Below are 23801 nucleotides of genomic sequence, written 5' to 3' on the forward strand. Positions count from 1 at the left end.
AGCAGCAACCAAAGAACAGGAGCTTCAGCTTTAGCACAGAGGAGGGAATGGCAAACCCCTCCAGTGTTCTTCCCGTGAGAACCCCATGAACTGTATAAAAAGACAGAAAGCCCAGCTGACCAAGCTCTTAACTGTATAAAAAGACAGAAAGCCCAGCTGACCAAGCTCTAATTGCAAAGGGCTAGATTTATTCTGTGGCCTGGCGACCTCAGCAAGGTCTGTCTGGGAGGAGCACGTGGTGACCCTGCAGAAAACAGGCCCCGGTCCCAGGAGGGTCTGGCCCATGAAGCCGGCTCCCGCCTCCCAGAGACCAAGACTTCTGCACAGGATTCCATGGAAAGGCGACTTCTGCTGAGCCCTGACTATGTCAGGGGGTCTTTGTGATGTCTGGGAAACAAGGAGGGGAGGGCAGGACCACCACCCAGCCCTCAGGTGAATGGGGAAGGCGAGAAGGATGCTGATAGGAGCTCCCACCCAATGGTGATGTGTGAGACCGCCTCCCTGGCTCCCCTGATCTGGACAGTCCATGTGCTCAGACATGCTGAATGTCTGAAGATTCTAGAGGTCCCAGCATGGTGTGTCAGGGAGCTGGGACCAGGGAGTGGGTTTGGCTCCAGCAGATCCACTAGGAATTGTAGGCTGAGTTGGTTTCTCCCATCATAGACCATCATCCCTTTGCTGGCTACCTGATGGGTGCCGGACTACTGGGAAGGTGAATGGAAACTTCAGCCAAAGCTTGTTGCTTGGGGTCAGCATATAAGGACCAGGTGTCTCAAGTAATCCAGAGACTCGGCACTCCCCAGAACCTTGGAGGTGGTTTAATCCATCCTCCCCATCAATGTAGCATCATCTCTGAAGCCCACCAGCCTGGGGCTCAGCCCCTCAGAAAGGTAGAATCTCACTCCCTCCTGGTCTCTGTAGCCCATTTGGCTTTGCTCATACTCAATTGCTCAGTCATGTCTGACTCTTTGTGACCCAACGGACTATAGTCCGCCAGGCTTCTCTATCCATGGGGATTTCCCAGGCAAGAATACTGGAGTGGGTTGCCGTTTCTTCCTCCAGGGGGGATCTTCCGAACCTAGAGGTTGAACCCTCATCCCTCTTTACCACTGAGCCACTGAAGAAGCCCTCATTTGGCTCTAGAGCTCTTCTAACTGGCAACGCAAGCTGGCCTCCCCATGGTCCCCCACCGCAGCTGCCTCTGTTCTCCAAGAAGGAAAAATGGCCAACATATTGAGTGCTTACCATGGTCGTGCTGGGTATACACTCATTTATTCTTAAGCAGCAACCCTAGTAAGTGGGCACTGTCATCATCCTCACTGTACACGTGACAAAACTGAGGCACAGAGAGGTTAAGTAACTTGCCAGAGGTCACACAGCCATAGACGGCAGCACTGTTCCCTTCCCCGGTCCAGAGCAGCCACAGAGATTTAAAGATGGCAGCTGGACTCTTCTCCAGGCGGGAAGGGGGTGCAGTCTAAGGTCCCCTCATTTCTCCTGGGCACGCTCTACCAGGCCTGTGAGTCTCTGAACAGACATAGACTTTCTCGTGTGGCCTCCAGTACTATCAAGCACCCGTGCTTTGTTCACAGAGCCCGAGGATGTGTTGGCATCTCCTGGACAGGGGACTTGCATTACAATTCTTGGAGTGTGTCCTGAACCACAGTGAACCAGGAGTGTCTGTTGTTCCCAGTCTCCTTCCTACATTGCCCAGGACTCTACCTGACCCCTCCTTGCCAGTCGACCATCACACACAGTTGCACAGGCCGTGCACTGCCCAACCCTGAGGGTGCTCATCACAGGGACTGTGCGATGAGTGAGCCCTCCCCCCAGAGGTGTGATGTTGCCACCTGCCCAGCTGCCTGGGCAACAGATCTGTCTTGGGTTCTGATCAGAGCTGGATGGGATTTTTACCTGCCCTTGAAAAGCTTTTCCCAGACAGATTTGATGGTCCTGGGATCGTCTCTCCACGCCTTGTCACCAGGCCCTTTGAGATCCACCTTGCTATGGAGCTGGCAGGGTTCCACGGGGCCTGTGCCCTTCTTGCCCAAGCTGGAGCTACAGGAAACCTAGTCCGCCTTGAACATGTCCTTCACTGGACACGTACAGAGGAATGAGGCAGCCCAGGGTTCACCACCCCCCGGCACCGGACTGGGACTGAAACTTGGACCTCTTGACTCCAGGACCTTGGTCCTTTTCCCGCTCTCCCAAGCGGCTCTCTCTAACACTGTTATTTCATCCTGTTCCTTAGCACCATGAGGGCATCTAGAGGGCAAATGCGTCCCCTCCTCCTCAGATTTCCCAACAGCACTCAGCAGCAGTCTGGGTAATTGCTGGGTCTTGTTCCTCTCTCCGGCTCCTTAGACAAAGCGCAGAGACGCCACAGACACTGAGGCCCGGCATCTGGGGAATGGGCTTAGCCACAGCTCGTTAGAGAGCGTGGAGCTGGGACTGGAGACTCGAGCGTCTCCCAGAGGCGGGGTGAGTCAAAGCAGTGGCGCACAAAGACAGGCAGGGGTTGCTCTGATCGGGGCTTCTCTGGCTTTGGGGGCAGGTATGTGGCCACAGTTCACTCTTTTGCTCGTCAGACTTTGAGTATTGACACTCTTCCAGCCCATGTCACGTACAAGATATATGTACAGAGAACCCATCGTCCTTCCCTTTGAGAGCTTATATCGTCCACTGGGGGAAACAGGTGTTACCTGGACTAGACTGTGGAAGGCATTCAGGACCATCATGTGCAGCTGTTCAGGTTGTGCACTGCCCAACTCTTACAGGCACCCTTCACACACAGTCTGAGGTGAATGAACTGTCCCCTAAAGGCGTGATGCACCAGCAAGCCTAGCTGTCCACGATGGCTTTAACATCCAGGGAGGACCCCTCCTATGATGGGGAGTGAGACAGAGGAGGTGGCCAGTGCCAGTTAGAAAAGATTTCACCCCAAAGAAGGTGCTTAAACTGAGTCTTGAAGGATGAGCAGCACGTGTCCAACCAAAGAACAGGGAAGGGGGTGCCGGGCAGTGGAAAGAATATTTGTCAGCCTTTGGATGCATGAGATGAGACAGGCAAGAGTTCTGGAGAGGCTTCTAGGCACGCATTCATGTGGAGGAGAGTGATGGAGAGAGGCAAAAACAGATCTCAGAGTGACTGAGGGGTGTAGAGATGGGGTGAGCTTAGAGACGTGTAGGACATGGTGGGGCGGGAATATGAGACTACGTCCTTCTGAGTTTGACCAGAGGAGTAGCTGCAGGTCCCTCTGGCCAACTCGCCCTCCCAGAGGCCTGCCCATGCCAAGGTGCACATTCCGAGATGGATGTCTACCAGCTGGCCCTCAGCCGCGGGTCCCATCAACAGCATAGTCATACCCCCATTTATACAGAGGCCAATGTTGCCTTCTGCCGGTGTTTACGCCCTCGGGGTCATTTATACGGTCTATTTCTGGAGCATCCCTCACCGCCAAGAGGGCACCAGGAGCAAGCACCACATCCCTATGCCTTCCCAGGGCTCTCGGATGGCTGAGTTGGCCGCCCCCCGGACCCAGGGTGTGCGTGCTTGTGGCATTCTGGTGATGGCTGGGGAGAGGGGGTCCCCAGGAAGGAACTAGGCCAGACCAGCGATTGCCACTCACTAAGGTGCTAATGTGCTGCTGTCCCCCAGCAATTACAGATTTTGCTTGTCCAGGCAATAGTTGCAAATTGGATGTGGGACAGGCAGGGGCAAGAGATGTAATTTGAAAACCAAAGACCTGGAGGTAAATTGAACAGTGTGTGCTGCTGGGTGAGCTGAATGTCAAGGAGGGGGAAGGGCGCCACTCATTTATGGCTCTGGCACCAGCACTTTTCTCAACTCCGGGTTCATGGCGGTATAATCCAGATATACGGTAAAAGTCACCCTTCTTAGGGTATAGTTCTTTCCGTTTTGAAAAACGTGTGCAATCTCGTCGCCACCACAACGGTCACGAATCCAAACACCAGACTTCCTTTGTGGTCCAATGGTTAAGAATCCACCAGGGGTCATGAGTTCGATCCCTGGTCCAGAAAGATTTCACATGCCTCAGAGCAACTCAGTCCACAAGCCGCAGCTACTGAAGCCTGTGTGCCTAGACCCCACGCTCCACAGCAAGAGGAGCCACGGTGATGAGAAGCCCGCGCAGCACAGCTAGAGAGTAGCCCCTGCTTGCCGCAACTAGAGAAAGCCTTTGCCCAGCAAAGAAGACCCAGCACAGCCATAAATCATTTTTTAAAAAAGAAACCAAACACCTCCTTCACCCCAGAAAGTTCCTGGTGACTCAGACATCAACCCCAACCCAGCCCCAGGCAACCAGGGATCTGTTCTGTTCTCCATCCTTACAGTTTTGCCTCTTCCAGAATGTCACACAGAAGTAAGTCAGAGAAGCAGAAACATTGTATGACATCCCTTATATGTGGGATCTAAAGGACATGATACAAACCAGGAGGAGACTCACAGACTTAGAAAACAAATTTATGGTTGCTGGGAGTGAAGGGAGTGGTGGGATAGTTAGGGACTTGGGGACGGTATACACTGCTATAGTTAAAATGGATAGCCTACAAGGTCCTCCTGTAGAGCAGGGAACTCTGCCCGGTGTTATGTGGCAGCCTGGGTGGGAGGTGAGTTTGGGGGAGAATGGATGGGTGTATATGTATGGCTGAGTCCCTCTGCTGTCCACCTGAAACTATCAAAACATTGTTAATCGGCTATACTCCAATACAAGATCAAAAGTTTCATTTAAAGAGAAAGGCAAGTCAGAATCTCACATGAATGGAAGCACAGAGTACGCTCGCCTGTGGAGCGTGGCTTTACCGCAGCCCAGCGCTCTTGAGCTGCGTCCGCATTACTGCAGGAGTTGCTCGCTCGCTCCTCGTCGTTGCTGACTCGTATTCGCTGGCGTGGACATGCCACAGTTTACCCAGCTCTCCGGCTGCAAGGAGGATGTTTGGAATGCTTGCAGTTCAGGGTGGTTACAGATAAAGGCTGTAAACATTTTGCATACAGGCGTTTGTGTGGCCATGTTTTCATTTCTCCTGAGTCCATACCCAGGAGTGGGATTGCCTGTGGTCATGTATGTTTCACTGTGTAAGAAACTGACAAACCGTTTTCCCTAACAGCTGTACCACTTTGCATTCCTACCAGTTCCAGGGGATCTCATGCCTTGTGAAAAATTTAAAGAGAAAAGGGGAGGGAGGTGGGAGGGGGCATTCAGGATTGGGGGACACATGTGCCCTGTGGCTGCTTCATGTCGGTGTATGGCAAAAGCCACCACAGTATTGTAATTATCCTCCAGTTAAATTAATTTTTTAAAACATAAAGGGAAAGAGGGCGCTGCGGGGCTTCTGGTGACGAGGCTTCAGTGTTGGAGGGCGGCTGCCAGGGGAGGGGAAACCAGGAGGAGAGAGGTTTGTGTAACCTTCTGGCCACCCCATCCCATGACACTTCAGGATTCCTTTCCCATTTTAATCTTCTTAGAAGTGCCGTTCGGACCCTTGCCAGGGTTACTCATTGGACCTCTTTGTGTCACGACTTCCCATGATGGATGAGTTTTACACGTTGGGCGCAGAGCCCGAGCTGAGCCTCACTCTTGAGATCAGTGACACCGGAAAAATAAATGACCGTGGGCAGTTTCCCACACACCACTGCCTGAGCGTGCCGTCTCCCTGTCGCTGCGCCTAGGGTGTTCTGGGGTCCACTAGCTGGATGGGGAGCAGGGAGAGAGGTAGTGAGAGGAGGTAACCCTCCCCCTCACCCAGTGACAGCCTCAAAGCCCAGCCCAAGGGCAGCCTGGACACGGAACCCAGCCTGTCTGCCAGGTGCCCAGAGTGCGCTCAGGGCTGAGACCAGCAGGGACAAGATACAGAAGGACAGGGTGATTGCCGGGCCCTCCCTGGCCTTGGGAAATTGATGGTCCCACTTGGGATAGGGGATGAGTAACTTACACCCCAGGCTAAGCAGTGTTACCAGAGGCGGTTCAGGGATCCATGCCCCAAAATGGCACACACAGCCACACCCCTCTCTTGTACAAGGAAGAAGGGTCCCCTAAAGGCGGGGCTTTTGGTGGAGTAATATGACTTAGGCCCTGAATGACAGTGGGGGCTCTTGGTGAGGAGAGGGGCCTGGACCATGGGCAGGGGACACAGCCCAGCGACAGAGGCCTAGCGGTCAGAATGTAGGGGTTTGGGTAGGCCGGGAAAGACAGTTCATCTGCATGGTTCCCGCCAGAGCTGCCCTGGGGCCTAGAGGCGATCCTGGAGGCTGGCCAGCTCGGGGGTCCCCACAGACTGGGTGTGGCAGAGGAAACGATCGTCATCTCTAGGCCTCTCTGCGACCCCCTGAGTAAGAGCTGGGGCACTGGCGGGAGAAAGAATCAGTACCCCCAGCCCTGCTCCAGCAGCCTGGATCAGAGCGCTGGTACACCGGGTCACGGGTGGGTGGCTGCCGCAGGGTCTGCTGGGAGTTAACAATATCCTGTGTCTGTCTGTCCGTCCACCCAGGTGCAAGTTCTTCAGTCTGACCGAGACCCCGGAGGATTACACCATCATTGTCGATGAGGAGGGCTTCCTTGGTATGAACTTCTCCCCGGGGGCTTGGCTGGACCATGGCCTGTGGTCAGTGCTGGCTGCTCGCCCACCTGTTTCTGCCCCCACCTGCTGGTGGGTTACAAAGTCGGTAGAGCTTCCTTCTCTCCCCTCCGTGTTCTGATCCCTCAGGAAAGGACCCACAGCTGAGAGGGGCCAGTGCTTACCCCACCCGGAACTAAGGCCACCAGGGAGGGAGGGGGCTTGTTCTCTGGGGGCTCCTCCCACAAGGGAGGTGCTTTCAAACCTCCTCAGTCCTTGTTCCCATGGGAACAAGCCATAGTCACCATCCTTCTGTGATTTTCCATAATCTTTCTTTCCTGGTGAGTCGGACAGGAAAGGATCCACCTGCAATGCAGGAGACCTGGATTTGATCCCTGGGCCGGGAAGATCTCCTGGAGAAGGGAATGGCTACCCACTCCAGTATTTTTGCCTGGACATTTCCACGGACAGAGGAGCCTGGCAGGCTACAGCCCATGGGAGTGGCCAAGAGTCGGACACGAGTGAGCCAGTAACAACTTTTCTTCCGTCTTTTATACAATGCCTCAGGGTATCACCAAAGTTCCTACCCTATCTTTCTTCCATCTTTTAAACTGAGATATAATTTGCGTACCATAGAGTTCATCTTTTTTTTTTTTTTTTGGCCTCACCATGCAGCATGTGGGATCTTAGTTCCCCAACAAGGGATAGCACGTGTGCCACCTGCCCTGGGGACATGGAGTCTTAACCACTGGCCCACCAGGGAAGTCCCACGGAAAACCTGCTTTTTAAACAGATTGTGGTCTTCTGTCATAGATGAACTGTGGGTTCATCTGCTGGGCTCCAGCATGGACTTTTAGGTGGTTCCTGGGTCTTTGTTTTAAATCCGTTTGAGTTGAACGCTCAGACCCATGACTGTTCCTTTGTCCCACAAGTAACTCCTTTACATGTTAAACTCTTGATATTGATACATTTTCCCCAACTCCTGTTGAAACAGAGAGACTCTGGCGCTTGGTGAGCCCTCAGACACCAGGCCCTTAGCTAAGCATCCGATGGGGTTTATCTCACAGAATCCTCCAGGCGTCTTCTGGAGCCCATCCTAATTTCAGCAGCCCACGTTTGAAAGCTTAAGAAATTGAGACATGGTGGTTTTGTCCAGAGTCACGCAGCCAGGATGAAACCCTGCCCACCTGACCCCAGGCCTCTTGACCCTGATGCTGCGGGGTGGGAAAGGCCTGGCCTGCCCTGTGCGGAGGGCATGGCCACATAGTGCAGGGACCCGCACGCCCCGCTGTCAGGAGCGGGGGGCTCCCAGCGACGGAGCTGCCCACCTGGGGTCTGGGAGGTGGCAGGTGGCTCAGCAATCCACCAGGGACCGTCCTCAGCTCTGAGAGGCTGTTTTTAGGGCCTTGGGTGATGGGTAGTGACAGAAGTAATAACCCCTTTCAGTCTTGAGATGGTCCACCTTTCCTCTAGGGAAGGGCAGGCCTGAGGCTGGGGCAGCCAAAGCTCCACCTGCCAGGCAAAGGCCTTACAGGGCCAGGGGGACCACGCCGTCAGAACTGGGGCCCTGGAACGTCAGCTGCCTGAACCCTGCCCTGCTTGACAGTCCTGAAGCTCAGCCCTGCGAGAGGGGTTTTCTCAACACCCTGCCACAGGCTGGTGGCAAGGCGAGACTGGAAGGCATGCTTCGAGGCCAGAATGAGGTCCCCCCGTCTTTACACCATGATATCCTGCCCATCAGCCTCCCTCTCTGGGCCTCAGTTTCGTAGTCTGTGAAATGGGAGAGGGGCTGACTCCTGAGCCAGGTCTCTAAACAAATGGACAGCATTCTGCCCTGAGGATTCAGAGAGGCAGACTATGTAAAGGGATGGCACTGGCTCCCCTGGGGCCCTTTGCCCCGTCCTGGGAAGTCGAGTGTAGGAGCACATGAAATGATGTCAGAGGGTACCCTGCACCCCGGGTCTCGTAGTGAGATGGAGCCTGACCACAGAGACCAAGCCGGGGGGACGGGGCAGGGAACAGCGAAGGTAGAGGGGTGGGAAGAGGGGCCTGGGCCGAGTAGAGAGGTGGGGACAGCCGCCCTCTCCCTCCCCAGCCCTTCACTTGGAGCCTCCGCGTGCCCCCTGCGCTGAGAATGGCAGAAAACAAAGGCCACTGAGGCCGCTACCCTGAGGGAGCCGACGGGCTCATGGGGCCAATTGTAGACTCCAACCAGCTGCTCACCCCGTACGACTGTGGGGACTTAAATGGACCAGAATTAAATAAAGCGTTCGGTTGTCTTTTTTTTCTGTGGCACTAACCACATCTCACGTGCCCCGTAGCCATGTGAGGTGAGTGGCCTTGGATAGCATAGGTGTAGACTGTCTCCCTGAACCCAGAACTTCCTCTGGGGCAGCGCTGGTTCCCAGGTCACGAGGACTTCAGCGGTTGCTCCAGAGGACTTGGGAGCCGTCGGGCGGCTCTGAGTCCCAAGGAGCTTGGAAGAGGCAGACAGAGGGCAGGTTCATGACAGTCAGCGTGGTCGTGATGTGTGAGCTGACCCTTACAGGAAGGACCCCTCCAGAGTTTTCCCAAGAAGGCTTTTGGGATTCAGTCGTCGTGAAAAGGGACTTTTCAAAACTTTCCCTGTTAAATCTGTTTATTAATATCTTATTTATTAATATGTTTATAAAATGGCTTTAGCTGACGGGACCGTCGGGGCACCCCAGCCCTCAGCGGCTCCTAGAGCTGTCTTTGCTCAAGATGGCATCGTTAGGGGGATTCCCTGGTGGCCTGGTGGTTAGGATTCAGCGTTTTCACTGCAGAGACCCAGGTTCAGGCCCTGGTCGAGGGACCATGCTACTATGTCACGTGGCAAGGCCAAAAATACCAAAAGAAAAAAATAGATGGCCGGGTGGGGTCTCACAATGCTGTCCCTGGGAAGTCCCCTCTGGCCAGTTCCAGGCTCCGTAGGACTTCAGAATTGGGCTGGGACTCTTGGCTCTGGCGGGGCCGTGATTCCTCTGGCGGTCCTGGAGCTAAGTCTCTCTTCCAACACTCCAGGTAACAGGTGGAAGCCCGAAATCAGAACCTTTTTTTTTTTAAGCCTCTCCTCCCGCTCCACCTCCCAAGCCCCTTCCCTTCTCTGGGAGGCAGCCTGCCTCTCCAGCCAGCCTGGCAGAGGACTGGCCCTTCTCAGGCAGCAGGGCCAATGGGCTCCCTAGGCTGTGGTTGCCATGACGACCAGAGCTGGGCAGGTAGGAACCTGGGTAAGGCCTCCAGAGCCGTCCTGCATAGCCTCCCTCAGGCGTTGTCACGATCCTGAGAGCCCCCTTAACTCCCCAGGCTCCAGGCCCCTCTTCTTAGCCCCTGCGCCAATTGGGGACCTGCCCCTTCTTCTCATGCAATGCCCACACAGAGCGTGAGAGTCTGTGTATAAGGCAGACCTGGGTTTGAACTCTGGCTCTGTCATTTCCCTGAGTGATCTCGGTTAAGTCACCAGTCCCTCAGAGCTCTGGTTTGTCACATGAATAGGGTGAAATAACAGTCTTGGTCCAGGGTCGGTTTGAATAGACAGCCGCGATGCACGGAGAGTCCCGTGGCTGCCTGTCCGTGCAGCTGCACACACATGTGCCACGTCCCATGCGCAGCCTCCCCGGGTGCTCTCTCTGCAGGACGGGCTGGGTAGGATGGTCTTCACAAGCTAGTCAAGGAGACTCCGGGATCACTGGCCCCCTGACCGTACCCCGCCGTGTGGGGCCCCCCCGGCAGGATCCCTAGGCTCTCAGGAGGGACTTGGGTGATGGGTCTGATAGAAGCAGAGAGAGAAATCTTGGGCCCTCCATCCTATCTTCTCCTGGCCTCCCTCCCCTCCACCCCCAGCACCCGCCCGGGAGGTTCCTGGGAACCCAGTTTGAAAACCATAGGACCCGTTCCACCTGGATAAGATGATAACAGGACCTGGCACCTGGAAGGGTCATGAGAACCAGAAACCACAGAATTGCTGCGGAGTACTCATACTCATCACTTCACAGCTGGGGACTGAGGCCCAGCACAGATAAACCTCTTGTCCCCAGGGCCCCCGCCCTACTGAGCTGCCCGGCACGTCCAGACTCCTCTGAAGGTCTTCCCTGCTCGGTTCTCCCAGGAGGGACAGGGGCCAGTCTCCCATCCTCCTCTGACAGATGAGGGCGCTGGGGTCCAGAGGGCGGGCTGGCCAAGGTCACACAGCTGGGGCCCGTCAATCACAGGCTGGCCCTCTGTGTCCCCCTCCAGAACTGCCCTCTTCGGAACACCTGAGCGTGGCTGACGCCACCTGGCTGGCCCTCAATGTGGTGTCTGGCGGCGGCAGCTTCTCCAGCTCCCAGCCCATCGGCGTGACCAAGATCGCCAAGTCGGTCATCGCCCCGCTGGCCGATCAGAACATCTCGGTGTTCATGCTGTCCACCTACCAGACGGACTTCATCCTGGTAAGCCATGACGCAGGCACCCCCACCAACGTGATCCGCAAAGTCTGTGCCCCTGCCCCCATTTCATGGTCTGCTCAGAGACATGTCAAGGGGACCTTGGGGTCATCAGTCCAGGGTCAGCATGGCCCAGGCTAGGCTCTAGCTCCATGCACTCCCTGCCCTTTGAGTGGGCCCTGTTTGGTTTGAACTGGATGCCAGATGCGTGGGTGGGACGCCCTCACAGCTAGACTTCTGGCTCCCCAGTCCCATAGCACTTCCTCCAGGGGGGCAGGCGTTTCTGGTCAGAGTTGTTGAGTTGCTAAATCATGTGTGACTCTCTGCAACCCCAGGCTTCCTTGTCCTTCATTATCTCCCGGAGTTTACTCAAACTGATGTCCATTGGGTTGGTGATGCCATCCAACCATCTCATCCTCTGCTGCCCCCTTACTCCTCCTGCCCTCAATCTTGCCCAGCATCAGGGTCTTTTCCAGTGAGGCAGCTCTTCTCATGAGGTGGCCCAAAGTATTGGAGCTTCAGCTTCAGCATCAGGCCTTCCCATGAATATTCACAGTTGATTTCCTTTAGGATGAACTGCTTTGATCTCACTGTCCAGTCGCAGAGCTGACAGCAATTCCTGGCCACTGTGTTATTTGTGCTCTTCTCCTGTGGGGACGTGGTCGTGGGGGCGTGGTCGGCGGGGCAGGTTCGGCACCACATTCTAAAGGGAGTGGGGCGTGGACCCACACGTCCCTGCCCTCGGTGGAGCATCTTCTCCCCTCTGGGCCTCCCTCTGTCCCTGGAGAGTCACGTGCCCCTAGTCCCAGGTCCCTGGTACCACGTGCCCCTGTCCCAACCAGGACAGCGGGAGGCCAGGAGGGGGACACTGGTTCTGGGCACAGAATTTCAGAGTGAAGGGGCTGGTGCCCCCAGCCCCACTCCATCCGGGGATAATGGTACACTCACTTCGTTGACTCCTTGTCCCCAGGTGCGTGAGCGGGACCTGCCCTTCGTTACCCACACCTTGTCATCAGAGTTCACCATCCTGCGGGTCGTCAATGGCGAGACAGTGGCGGCTGAGAACCTCGGCATCACCAACGGCTTCGTGAAGCCCAAGATGGGTGGGTTGAGGGAGGGGAGGGTTGTGCAGAGAAACTTCAGGAAATGATCAGGTCCTGCCCCAGGGCACCCCCATTCTCAGAGCCTTGGCTGAAGGCCAGGCATCACATGGTTCAACAGTCCTCAGACTCAGGATCTCCAAAAGGTGGTGGATGTGGACACAGCCAGAAATGGCCAGGGGCCACTGCTGACCCAGCCCAGGGTATCAGTGTGGACCTCCCAGAGGCAGTGACTCTCAGGCTAAAAAACTTATACAGCACAAGTAGGAGCTAATAAGATAGGTGGTGAAGTTTGGGAAGGGCTTTCCAGGCAGATGGCATGGCACGTGCAAAGGCCCCGGGGTCTGGAGAGGGGTGGTGAGCCCAGAGAATTAGGAGAGCTGCAGCGGGTGCTGGGAGCTGCAGAAGTGACTGGGGCCCAGCCTCCCCAGAGCAGCTGCTGGATGACCGTCGCCCCCCCCCCAGGCCCCTTGCCACCTCCTGGCCTCAGCATCCTCTGTGTTTGTGCTCCCACAGTCCAGAGGCCCGTCATCCACCCACTGTCCAGCCCGAGCAACAGATTCTGTGTCACCAGCCTGGACCCCGACACGCTGCCCACTGTTGCCACACTCCTCATGGACGTCATGTTTTACTCCAACGGGTAGGGAGGGCCCCCTCGGGGGTGAGGGGCTGCAGGGTGGGCCAAGGAGACACGAATCTGCCTACAAGCCCCAGTCTGAGGGGAAGCACAGGCCTGCCCTGGGAGCTAATCCGAAGGGGGAGAAATAGTCCGAGGAGGGAGGCACAGGCCTGCCCTGGGAGCTAGCTTGGGAAGAGAGACATGACTCTACCCCAAATCCCCTTTCTTAAAGGGGAGAATTGATTCATTGCAAACCCCAAAACTTGTTGAAACCCCAGGCCCACATGTAGATGTTATGAACACCCCAGGGTCCCCTGAGCTCCTGGGCAAGCCCAGTCATTTGAAGAGCCAGGAACTCAGGTGTTTTTCATTTGCTGGATGACAACTTTGCATTTTTCCTCAGGGCAGATTTTAAGTTTCAGCAACACCAAGTGGGGTGGGATCAGGGGCCAGCAAGCTGGCAGTGACCACAGAGTGTGCCCTGAGATGCTGGCCAACACAGGGACAGAGAAACCCTGTCCAGGAAGGGGCAAGTATTGCCCACGCAGAGGGCCAGCTGGGTCTTCAACACTGTGAAGTGCGGTGCTCACCCCCGTGAATGCCGTGGAATCACCTGCATCTCACAGATGTGGAGACCAGTGAGGGGGCAGTGGCTCAGGGTCCCCCAGCAAGGCAGAGTCAGAGCCAGGATTTGGTCAGTGCCTTTCCAGACACCCCGTAGCTAACAGGCAGGGCAGGTGGGCCGGGTGAGGGGCAGGGTGAAGTGGGTCCCCCGCTACACCCCTCACCATCTCCCCCGGCCCCCAGAGTGAAGGACCCCCTGGCGTCCGGTGATGACTGCGATCACATCCGCTTCTTCTCCTTCTCCCTCATCGAGGGCTACATCTCCCTGGTGATGGACGTGCAGACCCAGCAGAGGTGAGCCAGGCCCTGGGTGGAGGCTGATGATGGGCCCATCACCCACTTGGTCCTAACAAGTCCCCGCCCTAGCCCTTCATTAGAGGTGAGCGGCCCCATCTTACAGATGACAGGCCACTCAGAGACGAAGGCCCCAAGTCACCCAGCGCTATCCAGTGCTATTCATCCCCTCACCCCATCCCCCAGTCTGGAGCTGAGGAGGGGTACCCTGACCAGCCTGAGCAAAGGGCGGAGTTGTTCCCAAAGCCCAATCCCAGCTTTGCCTACCTGCCCCCGCCCACCCACCCAGCCCTGGAGGAGGGAAGGTGCAGAGCCTGTGGACTGAGGGCTTGGAGGGTCCTTGGGGCCCCTGAGTTCCAGCCCAGCATCAATACCCCAGCGACAGGGAGCATTCCAGGGAGAGCTGGCGGAGGGAGCACTCTCAGCATCTGGGGGTTGACGTCTCTCGCTCCCTTTTAAGGTTTCCTAGTAATTTGTTGTTTACGAGCGCATCTGGGGAGCTCTGGAAGATGGTGCGGATTGGAGGACAGCCCCTGGGATTTGGTGAGCCCCTGGGGTTCGACACTGTTTTATGTGTAGTAGTGGGCATCTGTTCATCCCATACTCATTCTAATTTATCCCCCCGCTGACCCCCTTTCCCCTTTGGTAACCATGTTTGTTTGCTGTGTCTGTGAGCCTATTTCTGTTTTGTAAGTGAGTTCAGTTTCCTTGGCCGGGGGGGACTGGGCTAGGTCTTTGTTGCTACGCGTGGGCTTCCTCTAGCCGCGTCGAGCAGGGGGTGCTCTCCAGTTGCGGTGCTCAGGCCTCTCACTGTGGTGGTTCCTCTTATTGCAGAGCACGGGCTCGAGGCTCAGTAGTGGTGGCGCACAGGCTTACTTGCCCGTTGGCATGTGGAACCTTCCCAGAGCAGGGATCGAACCCGTGTCCCCCGCACTGGCGGGTGGATTCTTAACCGCTGGACCACCAGGGAAGTCTGCAGATTAGTTCATTTGTATCATAGTTTAGATTTAACGTATAAGCGGTATCATATGATACTTGTCTTTCCTGATTTTCTTCTTAGTATGATAGTCTCTAGATCCACCCATGTTGCTGCTGCACATGGCATTATTTCATTTCTTTTTAAGGCCGAGTAGAATCCCGTTGTATATTCCAGTGTATTCTGGAGTGTCCGACGTACCACACCTTCTTTATCCGGTGACCCGTCAGTGGGCATTTCAGTTGTTTCTATGTCCTGCCTGCTGTGAATACAGGGACGCGTGTTTCTTCTCCCATTAGAGTTTTGTCCACATGTATGTCCCAGAGTGGGATTGCTGGATCACATGATAATTCTACTTTTCGTTTTCTGCGGAACCTCCATATCTGTTTTCCATAGTGACTGCATCAACTTACATTCTCACCATCAATTATAGGAAGGTTCCCTTCTTCCCCCACCTTCCCCGGCATTTGTTATTTGTAGACTTTTAAATGGTGTCCATTCTGACCGGGTTGAGAGGCCTCATCGTCATTGTATAGACATTTCTCTAATAATTAGCCATGCGTATCAGCTCCTGTCTTTATTCCCAGATTTGGTTTAGAGTTTACCAAAGCACACCCAGTATAATAACATTACAGAAAGAGAAAGGATGAAGGGAGAATTCAGGTGGGATAGTGAGTGAAACTCGAAGCATCTGTCGCAGTGTTCTGCTTTGAGTGGCCTCATGGGCAGGCACCAGGGGTCCTGGCATTTGGCATATAAGAAGCAGCAATGGGACCTACCTTCCTGGAATGTGGAGGGTTTTAACGCCAGACTAATAGCTATAAACAGCCGTGCACGGCTTCCCTAGTGGCTCAGTAGTATAGAATCCACCTGCCAGTGTAGGAGACACAGGTTCGATCCCTGATCTGGGAGGATCCCGCATGCCACAGAGCAACTAAGCGCAGGCGCCACAACCATTGCGCCTGCTCTCTAGAGCACAGGAGTGTCAGCCCCTGAAGCCTACGTGCCCTAGAGCCCGTGCTCTGCAGCAGGAGAAGCCAGGGCAGTGAGAAGTCCACAGCGGGAGAGCAGCCCCCGCTTGCTGCACGTAGAGCAGAGCCCGCGCAGCCATGAAGACCCAGCATGGCCAAAACTACTTAAAAATAGCCCCGCGAGAAAAACAAGTTTTTGAGAGTCAGAAAGATTCTAGATTGGCAGATGTCATATGTTTCTGATCGTGGTTTGCAGGAAATGTGTTTTCCATCACAGCCCAGCACACACATACCCTAACAACTCTGCGCTTTTGCGCAACTGCACCCACGGAAGTGCTGTCCGAGCCCTTTGCCCTTCCCTTTCCCGTTGTCTTTTGTTGTTGTTAGTTTTATTTACTTGTTTTTGGCTGCACTGGGCCTGTGTTGCTGCCCGAGAGCTTTCTCTAGTTGCAGCAAGTAGGGGCTACTCTCTAGTCGCAGCGTACAGGGTCCGCATTGCGATGGCTTCCCTCGTCGTGGAGCACAGGCTCAGGGTCTTCACTCGTTACAGTGCGAGGGCTTCGTTGCCCCGCAGCATGTGGAGTCTTCCCAGATCAGGGATCGAACCTGGGTCCCCTGCATTGGCAGGCGGATTCTTAACCACCAGACCACCAGGGAAGTCCCGTTTCACCTTATAAAGCGCTAGTCACCAGCCTTCTAAATTCATGTCCCAAACAGGTCAGCAGCTACTGTTTGAAAGGCACCATTCTAGACCCTCATCTCCCTCCCGCCTTATTTTATAGAAATAAAAATGAAGGTGTTTGTAGTTTAAGAATCTTAGGACACAACCAGTCTCCACCACGTAGCAGGACAGACAGTCATCAGGAGTGCAGGCATGAGGCCTGTGCAAACACCAGAGGGGCCTGTGGGTCCAGCCAGGAGCCCCAGGAGGCCAGGCAGAAAAGCAGGAGCTCGAGAGGCCTGTTGGGGAACGGCCGAGGCTGCGCTGGGCGACGTGGCAGGGGGAGGGCTGAGCGTGGTCCCCGCCTCTGTCCCCAGATGAGTGCGGCATCGTGGCCCAGATCTCCGAGCCCTTGGCCGCCGCAGACATCCCCGCCTACTACATCAGCACCTTCAAGTTCGACCACGCACTGGTGAGTGTCGGACACCCACCCCAGGGCAGGGGAGGCCCAGTCCAGTGGCTCCCAGATGTTTACTTCCCACCCCTCTCAGGTACCGGAAGAAAACATCAACGGCGTCATCAGCGCCCTGAAAGTCAGCCAAGCAGAGAAGCACTAGAAGGGCCTCTTCCGCTCCTCCCATCCACCCTCCCAGGCCTGGGCCCAGCCCCACCTTGAAGACTCTTCTTGCAGTATTTCTCAACAGACCGGAAAACAGGCCCCGGGGCCCCCAGAGGCGGGGTCTCTAGGAGACGCCCCCGATGGCTGACCCCGCCAGGCCTGGGACCCAAGCCAAGGCCTCCCTATGCCCTCCTCCTGCCTTCCTGGAGCCCCCAGATCCTCCAGAGAGCAACCCCCCTCCTCCTCCCCCACCCTCACCCCAGAAAATGATGTCCAGGGCCGAGGGAGCTTGTCCACTGACCCACCCTCTCATCCAGCCTCACCCACGGCCGAGGGCGAACGCTGAGGGAAGCTGGTGCCTCCTCCAGGACACTGGGATACCAATTGTCACGTCATCTTGGGGGGCTGGCTGAGCAGGGCCGAGTTCATGGAGCCGGGGAAGGCCCTCGTGAGGGTGGGGGCTCTGGACCCCATGGTCACTGGCTTCTGGTCCCATTGGCTCTGGGCTGGTCCCTGCAGAGTGGAGGCCAGTGGGCAGCCCTCTAGTCTTGTGCTGGTGAGGCTCTGAGGGAACACAGGTGGGGCCCTGAGCTGGGCGGGGGACCCTGGCCACCTAGAACCTTCCTTGGCTGCCAACCACAGGGCCTGTACCCCAACTCCCAGCAAGACTGCCAAGGGGGCCCTGTCCAGACCCTCCCCACCACGAGCGCTCACCCTGGGGGGCGGGGGGGTGGTTCCCTGGAGACCCACCAGCTTGGGGCTACAGCTCCTGTCCCCTCTGCTTTCCCCAGACCCTCCTGGGGCCGGCAGAGCCTCAGTTTTCCCCAAGTGGGGGCGTCCCCAGCATTCTGAGCTGGGGTTTTCTTAGGTCACCCCCACCCCCCAGCAATCAACGAGACCAGCAGAGGGCTCCCCCATCGTCCTGCCCTCCTCTCCCTGCCCCACTTGTGGGGGAACGTGGAAGGCCCCTGCCCGCAACTTGCCTGCCCGCCCGCCCACCCCTCTGTCCAGGGACCGTGGCGTTCATGAGTACTTGACCTGGGAGGCAGCTTATCTGAGCCTTAATAGAGAAAACCGTTCCTTGTTGTAGTCTCCTATTTAATGTATTTGTTACCCAGGCTGCGGTTGGCAATAGTTTCAGGGGACAGGGCCTGCAGATGCTGTCGGGACCCAAAGTGTGACATCGCTTGGTGTGACATCCTGTGGCTCCAGGGACAAGCTTGAGAACTGGAGCTGCCGCCAGGGGCCTTGGCTTTCCCTTCAGAGCAGGAAGCTGGGAGCAGAGGTCAGTTATGATCCAGGGGTCCCCAGGGGCACCCCACACACAGCTGCCAAGGCAGAGTGGTTCTAAGCCTCAGAGAAGGTTTCGACGGGCTGCAGGGAGACGGACAGCCGGGTGGCAGACCAGCCCCTGCCCCAGAGAGCAGGGCGACCCCCTGCTGCCCCCAGCTGGCGGAGTTGTCCGTGCGTCCCTGAGAAGCTGGCAGAAGGGCCATTCTCTTGACCGGGTGAAGCCCCGCTCTGCCCCTTCTCCAGGCCACGTGGGACCCTCTGAGCCCTGGAAACCCACCTGGTGTTGGAGGTGTGTCTCTGAATCCTTACAGATGTTCAGAGCCCAAGCACTGATTCGGAACCTTTTTTTTTTTGGAAGTCATTTTGCACAAAACTCCGAAACAACCAAAACATGTCAGTTATTTGCTGGTTCCAAAACCAGGGTGACCGCATGGGCAGAGCAGCCCCTCACATCCCGAGCACCCTCTCTGTGCCTGGAAGGCCTTGATTTTTCTGTGGCGTGCCCTCCAGACCCCTTCCTGTCGGCCCCTCCCCATGTCTCTCCCCCGCCTCTCCTCCCCGCCAAGCAAGTGTGTCGGCCCCGTGACCCCAAGAAACGTGTGATTTCCCCCCAGACCCCCTAGGACGTATATTGTACACACATATAAATACCTGTGTTTTATGTTGATATAGATATATACTGTAAATAGCATATATACTTGAGCAATATACATGTTAATATATACTGTGTGAGCGTGCACACGCGCGTGTGCTGTATGTGTGGGCGTGAGGGCCTCCGCCCCGCTGTGTCTGCTGTGCACACAGGCACGTTTTGAGCCGCCGTGTATTTTTAATTCAAGTATATCGGCAATACGATGATCAGAGGAGCCGGCTGGCTGCCTCGGCCCTGACTTGACAGAAGAATTAGACCAGCAACCCAGAGCAGAGCCCCAGGCTGGGGGCTGAGGGTCCCTGCCCCCTCCTCCCCGAGTCTCCTTTGAAAGCTGGGGTTCAGCCCCTCCCTTCAGTTCTGTTTCCAAGGCCCCTGGACACCCTTGTTTTATTCTGGGGACAGGGCCATAAGGGGGAAGAGCGCTCGGAAAGGAACAGCCCCTTCGCCACTGCTCGGCCCAGGTCTGCTTCCCCGCCAAGCACCTCCTGACTCCCTTCACCTGCAGGGTTAGAAGCCACAGTCCTCAGGTCTCCTCCTAGGGACTGGCCCTGGGTAACTGAGAAAGAGATGGAAGCCCAGGATGTTTCCTTGAGGGGCTGGTGCAAGGACTCGGCTCTCTGGGTTACACTGGTGTGTGTCCAACCCACGGGCCGGGAGCTGACACCCTGGGAGCCCCGCCCTGTTCCCCACCCCTCCCCATCCTCTTGCCATGTGGGGAGGCCGGAGCGTCCTCGGTGTCCATGTGCCCGTGAGCCAGCGGCTTGATGTGCAGCAACCTGGGGGAAGAGAAAGTGATACCCCACTGGCTGGCTGCCCCCAGGGGTCTCCAGACCCACAGGGAGGCGGCCCGAAGGGGCCCTGTTGAGCTGAGACGCTCTTGGCTCTGGCTCACCGAGCGTGGAGCCCTGGAACTGCCACCAGGGTCCCAGGTGTGTCTCAAGTGTGCGCTGTTCTCTGGTAAGAAAAGCTCAAGCCGTCTCACCACCCCCCTCACTCCTCGCCTGCGTCATCCATGAACATAGGGTGAGAGGTTAAGAGAGGGAGAGTGAGAAAGATGGGGAGTCGAGACCCCCGCTTTGCCCCCACCCCCATTATAAAAATCTGCCTCTTTGGTTCAACACTCACCTTGGGCTCCCCTGGCTCCTAAGAAACCCCTTTCTGCCTTAGCCCCAGTCATGGCCCAGCAGAGACTCAGCAGTGCCCACTTGACACCCCCTGTCTCTACGAGGGTCTCCAAAGTCCCCTAGGAAGTGGTGCCCTCCCCACTGCCCTCCGCCCAGAGCACCCACCCAAGCAGGAGAGGCTCACAGCCCTCCCTTCCCCAGGATTCAGGGGTCCCAGCGCCCCCCACGCACCAGCATTCTCCTCCTCCTGTCAACTCCGTCCCTAGGCCCCCGGTGGGGAGGGAGGGCCCGGGTACTGTGACCTCCCCATTCGGGCAGTGCAGCCTTGGCGACGAGTGGTGTGTCCAGAAGATGCACGGTCAGTTGGGGTATGTCCCCTCGGAGGTGACAGAGGAGGAGGCCTCAGAGCTCAGGACGGGAGGCTCTAGGGAGACAGGAAGGGCCAGCCCCTGACCCCAAGCCAAGGGCACCATCTGCCTGATGGTCGAAGATGAACCTGCCCACCCGCCACCAGCGCCTTCTGGGCACAGTTCCCAGCCACCCTGGGCCACCTGTCTGAGTCCCTGGATCTGGATGTGGGCACAACTAGGGCCCGTCCCAGCCCCAGCTAAGAGTGGGGACCTCCCAGGGGGTGGCTGACGAAGGTGTGTTGCCGCTTTGCTGAGTGAAGATGGTGGGGGCGGAGAACAGGAGTGCCCGCAGGGTGTCTGCCCAGCCAGGGCTGGGGAGCGGTCAGCCGCCCACTGTCACGGCTGCCATGAAGCAGAGCCGGTTGTTGACTTGGCAAACAGAGCGTCGGGGAGGACGACGGGGTCGCCCAACAGTGGAAAGACGGGGGCTTTGGCTTTTCAGGTTTCCTGGATACCGTGCTGAGGCAAGGGCGAGGCCTGGAGCGGGCAGTAGCCCTCTATTCAGAGCGGCTGCCTAGGAGGGGAGCAGCCAAGATGGCGGATGGTGGCCAGCCCAGCAGAGCGCAGGCTTGGGAAGGGTGGCCGGGACTTGTGAGCGGAGTTGAGCCCTCGTGTAGCTAGACACCTTTTCTTACACTCCGATCTCTTGTCTTTTTTCAAATTAGAGGCAGCAAAAGGACTCTCTTCGGTAGACCAAGGGAGAAAGCTGTGGGGTGGGCTATGGCCTTCAGCTTTGAAACCCAAACCCTCCCAGAAAGCCTGTTTTCGTGGGAGGGGAGGATGGGAGCTGTGGGCTGAGGCAGTCCTTGGAGCTGAAGGCCCCAGAGTGGCCTGGAATGGAGGTAGAAGCCTGTGGCCTGGCCTGTGGCTTCCATGGGCACCCTGGTTGGTGAGGGGGCTTGTGGCTCTTGCTTCTCGGTCAGGCAGGCGATGAGAGTGGGAAGTGTTGGGAATCAGAGCAGAGTTCTGGGCACATGTGTGTGTAAAAGTGCATGTGAGTGTGAGCGGGTGCTGTGTCAACACTGGTGCATATGGGGGCACACACCTGCAGAGCCCAAATTCGAGCAAAAGGACTGACTCGTTCAGGAAGGCCTCGGTATATTCTTACCGTGGGCCACATGCAGAATTGAAGGGGTGGGGATGGCAGGCCTCGAACTCCCCTTAACTTTGTTAAAACCGCTCTGGGGAGGGGCCGGGCTTCCCTGGTGGCCCAGACAGCAGTGTGCCTGCAGCATGGGAGACCCAGGTTTGATCCCTGGGTCGGGAAGGTTCCCTGGAGGAGGAAATGGTAACCCACTCCAGTATTCTTGCCTGGAGAACTCCATGGACAGAGAAGCCTGGCGGGCTGCAGTCCATGGGGTGGCAGTCGGATATGACTGAACTAGCAACACTGGGGAGAGGTCAGAGGTGTCCCCATGGGGCCTTGCTCCGCCCTGCAGAGGCCCAGTGGTCCGTGCAGCCAGCCCCAAGGGCTAGACCTGCCCAGCAGACTCCTCAGAAGCAGCCAGCCCTGAAGACATTTTACAAGGAAAGGTTCTGGGGGCCAGTGCCCCCTTGCCTACTGGGACTCATCCACAGAAAGCGTCCCAACAAGTTGAAGGCCAGAGTGGGGGGTGAGGAGCTTGTGGAAAACAGGCCAAATGCAGGTCCCAGGGCAGAGGCCAAGCCTAGTGCATCTTCCTTTCCACTGCTTCAGCTTATCTGTTCAGAAAATGGTCCGGGGAGAGCTGGGCAGCATTGGCTCCAAAACTGGGGATGGAGTGGAGGGGCTAACGGCAAACAAAACCCCAAGCCCTCCTCTTGCTCTTTGCCAAAATCATTTCCGTTATCCGAAGATGGGGGTGAGTGGATGTTGGCTGCACGGCGGGGTTCAGAGAGGCCGCTGCCCTGCCCAGGGCCTTGCCTTGGGGGTCTGGCACGCCCCGGGTCACCAGCAGTACCAGTGGCACTTACACGTATCTGTCCCATGTTCTGGGCGCGGGGAGAATGGAGCAGCCCTGCCCAGGGCCCTCATGCTTTCTTTCTTTCTTGAAACACAAAACCCTCGAGATTCATGTACTGTATGACGGAGAGAAAAAAAGTACCTAATGTTCCCCCAAAAAAGACAGTATATTTTGTACTTTGTAAAGTGTTCATTAAAATGGAAGAAAAAACAAATTATGTTGGCTGACGGCTGTCTGATTTCATGTTGATCCAGGGCCAAGTCTCCTCCCTCCCTTCCCTTCTCTGTACCATGGTTGGGGGAACACCAGGCTGGAGCTGCAAGGAGGCAGAACAAGAATATGAGAGGAAATCGCCGGGAGAGCAAGAAGGGTTGTCTTAATGCTGTGTAACAAGTTGCCCCCAAAGCATAAGGCTTTAAAACGGTCCATCTGTGTGTCTTGGTTTCTGTGGTTTGGAATTGGGGAGCAGTTTGGGCTCAGAGTCTCAGGAGGCTGCAGGCATCTGAGAGCCTCTGCTGGGACCAGAGGGTCTGTTTCTAAGGTGCTCCCCTCCACATGGCTGGCGAGATGGGCCTGGCTGCTGGCCTGGCCCCACGTGAGTCTCCGCTGCTTGAATGTCCTGACATTAAGTGCTTGGTTTTCCCCAGAGTAAGGGATTCAAGGACCAAGGCAGAACCTAAAAAAAACAAAATAACTGCTTTTCTTCTAGCCTCGGAATTCATGTACTGTCCTCTCCACTATGTTTGTCAGCATTGCAGCTCAGCTCTGACTGAACCCTGGAGACCACACAGGGGTGTGAAAACCAAGAGGTCAAGGTAACCTTGGGGCCACCTTGGGAACTGGCTGCCGCGTTCACCATTCCCTCCCCGCCGCCCAGATCTCTGGCAGAGGTGCGCCTCGGGGTGGGGGCCCTGCTGTGGATGCCACACCCCCAGGAAAGGTCTCTTGGTGCTGGAAGCCCAGGAGCTGATGCCTCAAGACAAGACCCCCTGAGCTCAGAAGGCTCAGCGTCCCTCCCACAAGCACCCTGGAGTTGGGCTCCTGCTCCCTCAGCAGGTGGACACAGGCTGCCCCGGCAAGAAAGGCTTGAGGGACTTCCCTGAGGGTCCAGGGGTTAAGACTGCACTGTTAATGCAGCAGGCATTCAATCCCTGGTCAGGGAAGTAAGATCCCACATGTTGTGCGACATGGCTGAAAAAGGAAGCGGCCTGAGACCAGCAGGTCTGGACCTCACACACCCTCACTCTGCTCCTGGCTGGTGTTCTCCATGGAGGGCAGGTGTGAGCAGGGCAGGGCTCTGCCTGCATTAGACCCCACCCTCCCCTCACCCCTGCCTTGCAGGAAAAGTAGCCCTAACAATGGAAGGGGGTGAAAATGGGAGCCGAAGCGCTCATTCACCCCCCTCAGTTCAGGGAGGTGCTTGGACCCTCAGCCCTTCTGGCTGCTGCGAAGGCTTTTCTTCCTGGGGTTTGCAAGGACTCAGCACCCTCCTCAACCCTTC

General features: G+C 56.6%; 1 protein-coding gene across 1 annotated transcript in view; it reads left to right on the forward strand.

Moving 5' to 3' along the window:
• Positions 1 to 22514, forward strand: part of CASTOR2 (cytosolic arginine sensor for mTORC1 subunit 2) — a 53573-nt gene extending 31059 nt beyond the window's left edge. Inside the window, exons 2-9 of the mRNA XM_004020953.5 lie at positions 6507 to 6577; positions 10827 to 11020; positions 11985 to 12117; positions 12631 to 12754; positions 13541 to 13651; positions 14112 to 14194; positions 16637 to 16731; positions 16811 to 22514. Of these exons, the coding sequence (XP_004021002.1) occupies positions 6507 to 6577; positions 10827 to 11020; positions 11985 to 12117; positions 12631 to 12754; positions 13541 to 13651; positions 14112 to 14194; positions 16637 to 16731; positions 16811 to 16876 (877 nt within the window). The 3' untranslated portion in view covers positions 16877 to 22514. The remainder of the gene's footprint in view (positions 1 to 6506; positions 6578 to 10826; positions 11021 to 11984; positions 12118 to 12630; positions 12755 to 13540; positions 13652 to 14111; positions 14195 to 16636; positions 16732 to 16810) is intronic.
• The last annotated feature ends 1287 nt before the right edge of the window (positions 22515 to 23801 follow it).

The sequence above is a fragment of the Ovis aries genome, chromosome 24 (genome assembly GCF_016772045.2).
Source record: "Ovis aries strain OAR_USU_Benz2616 breed Rambouillet chromosome 24, ARS-UI_Ramb_v3.0, whole genome shotgun sequence".
In the NCBI taxonomy this organism is placed as follows: domain Eukaryota; kingdom Metazoa; phylum Chordata; class Mammalia; order Artiodactyla; family Bovidae; genus Ovis; species Ovis aries.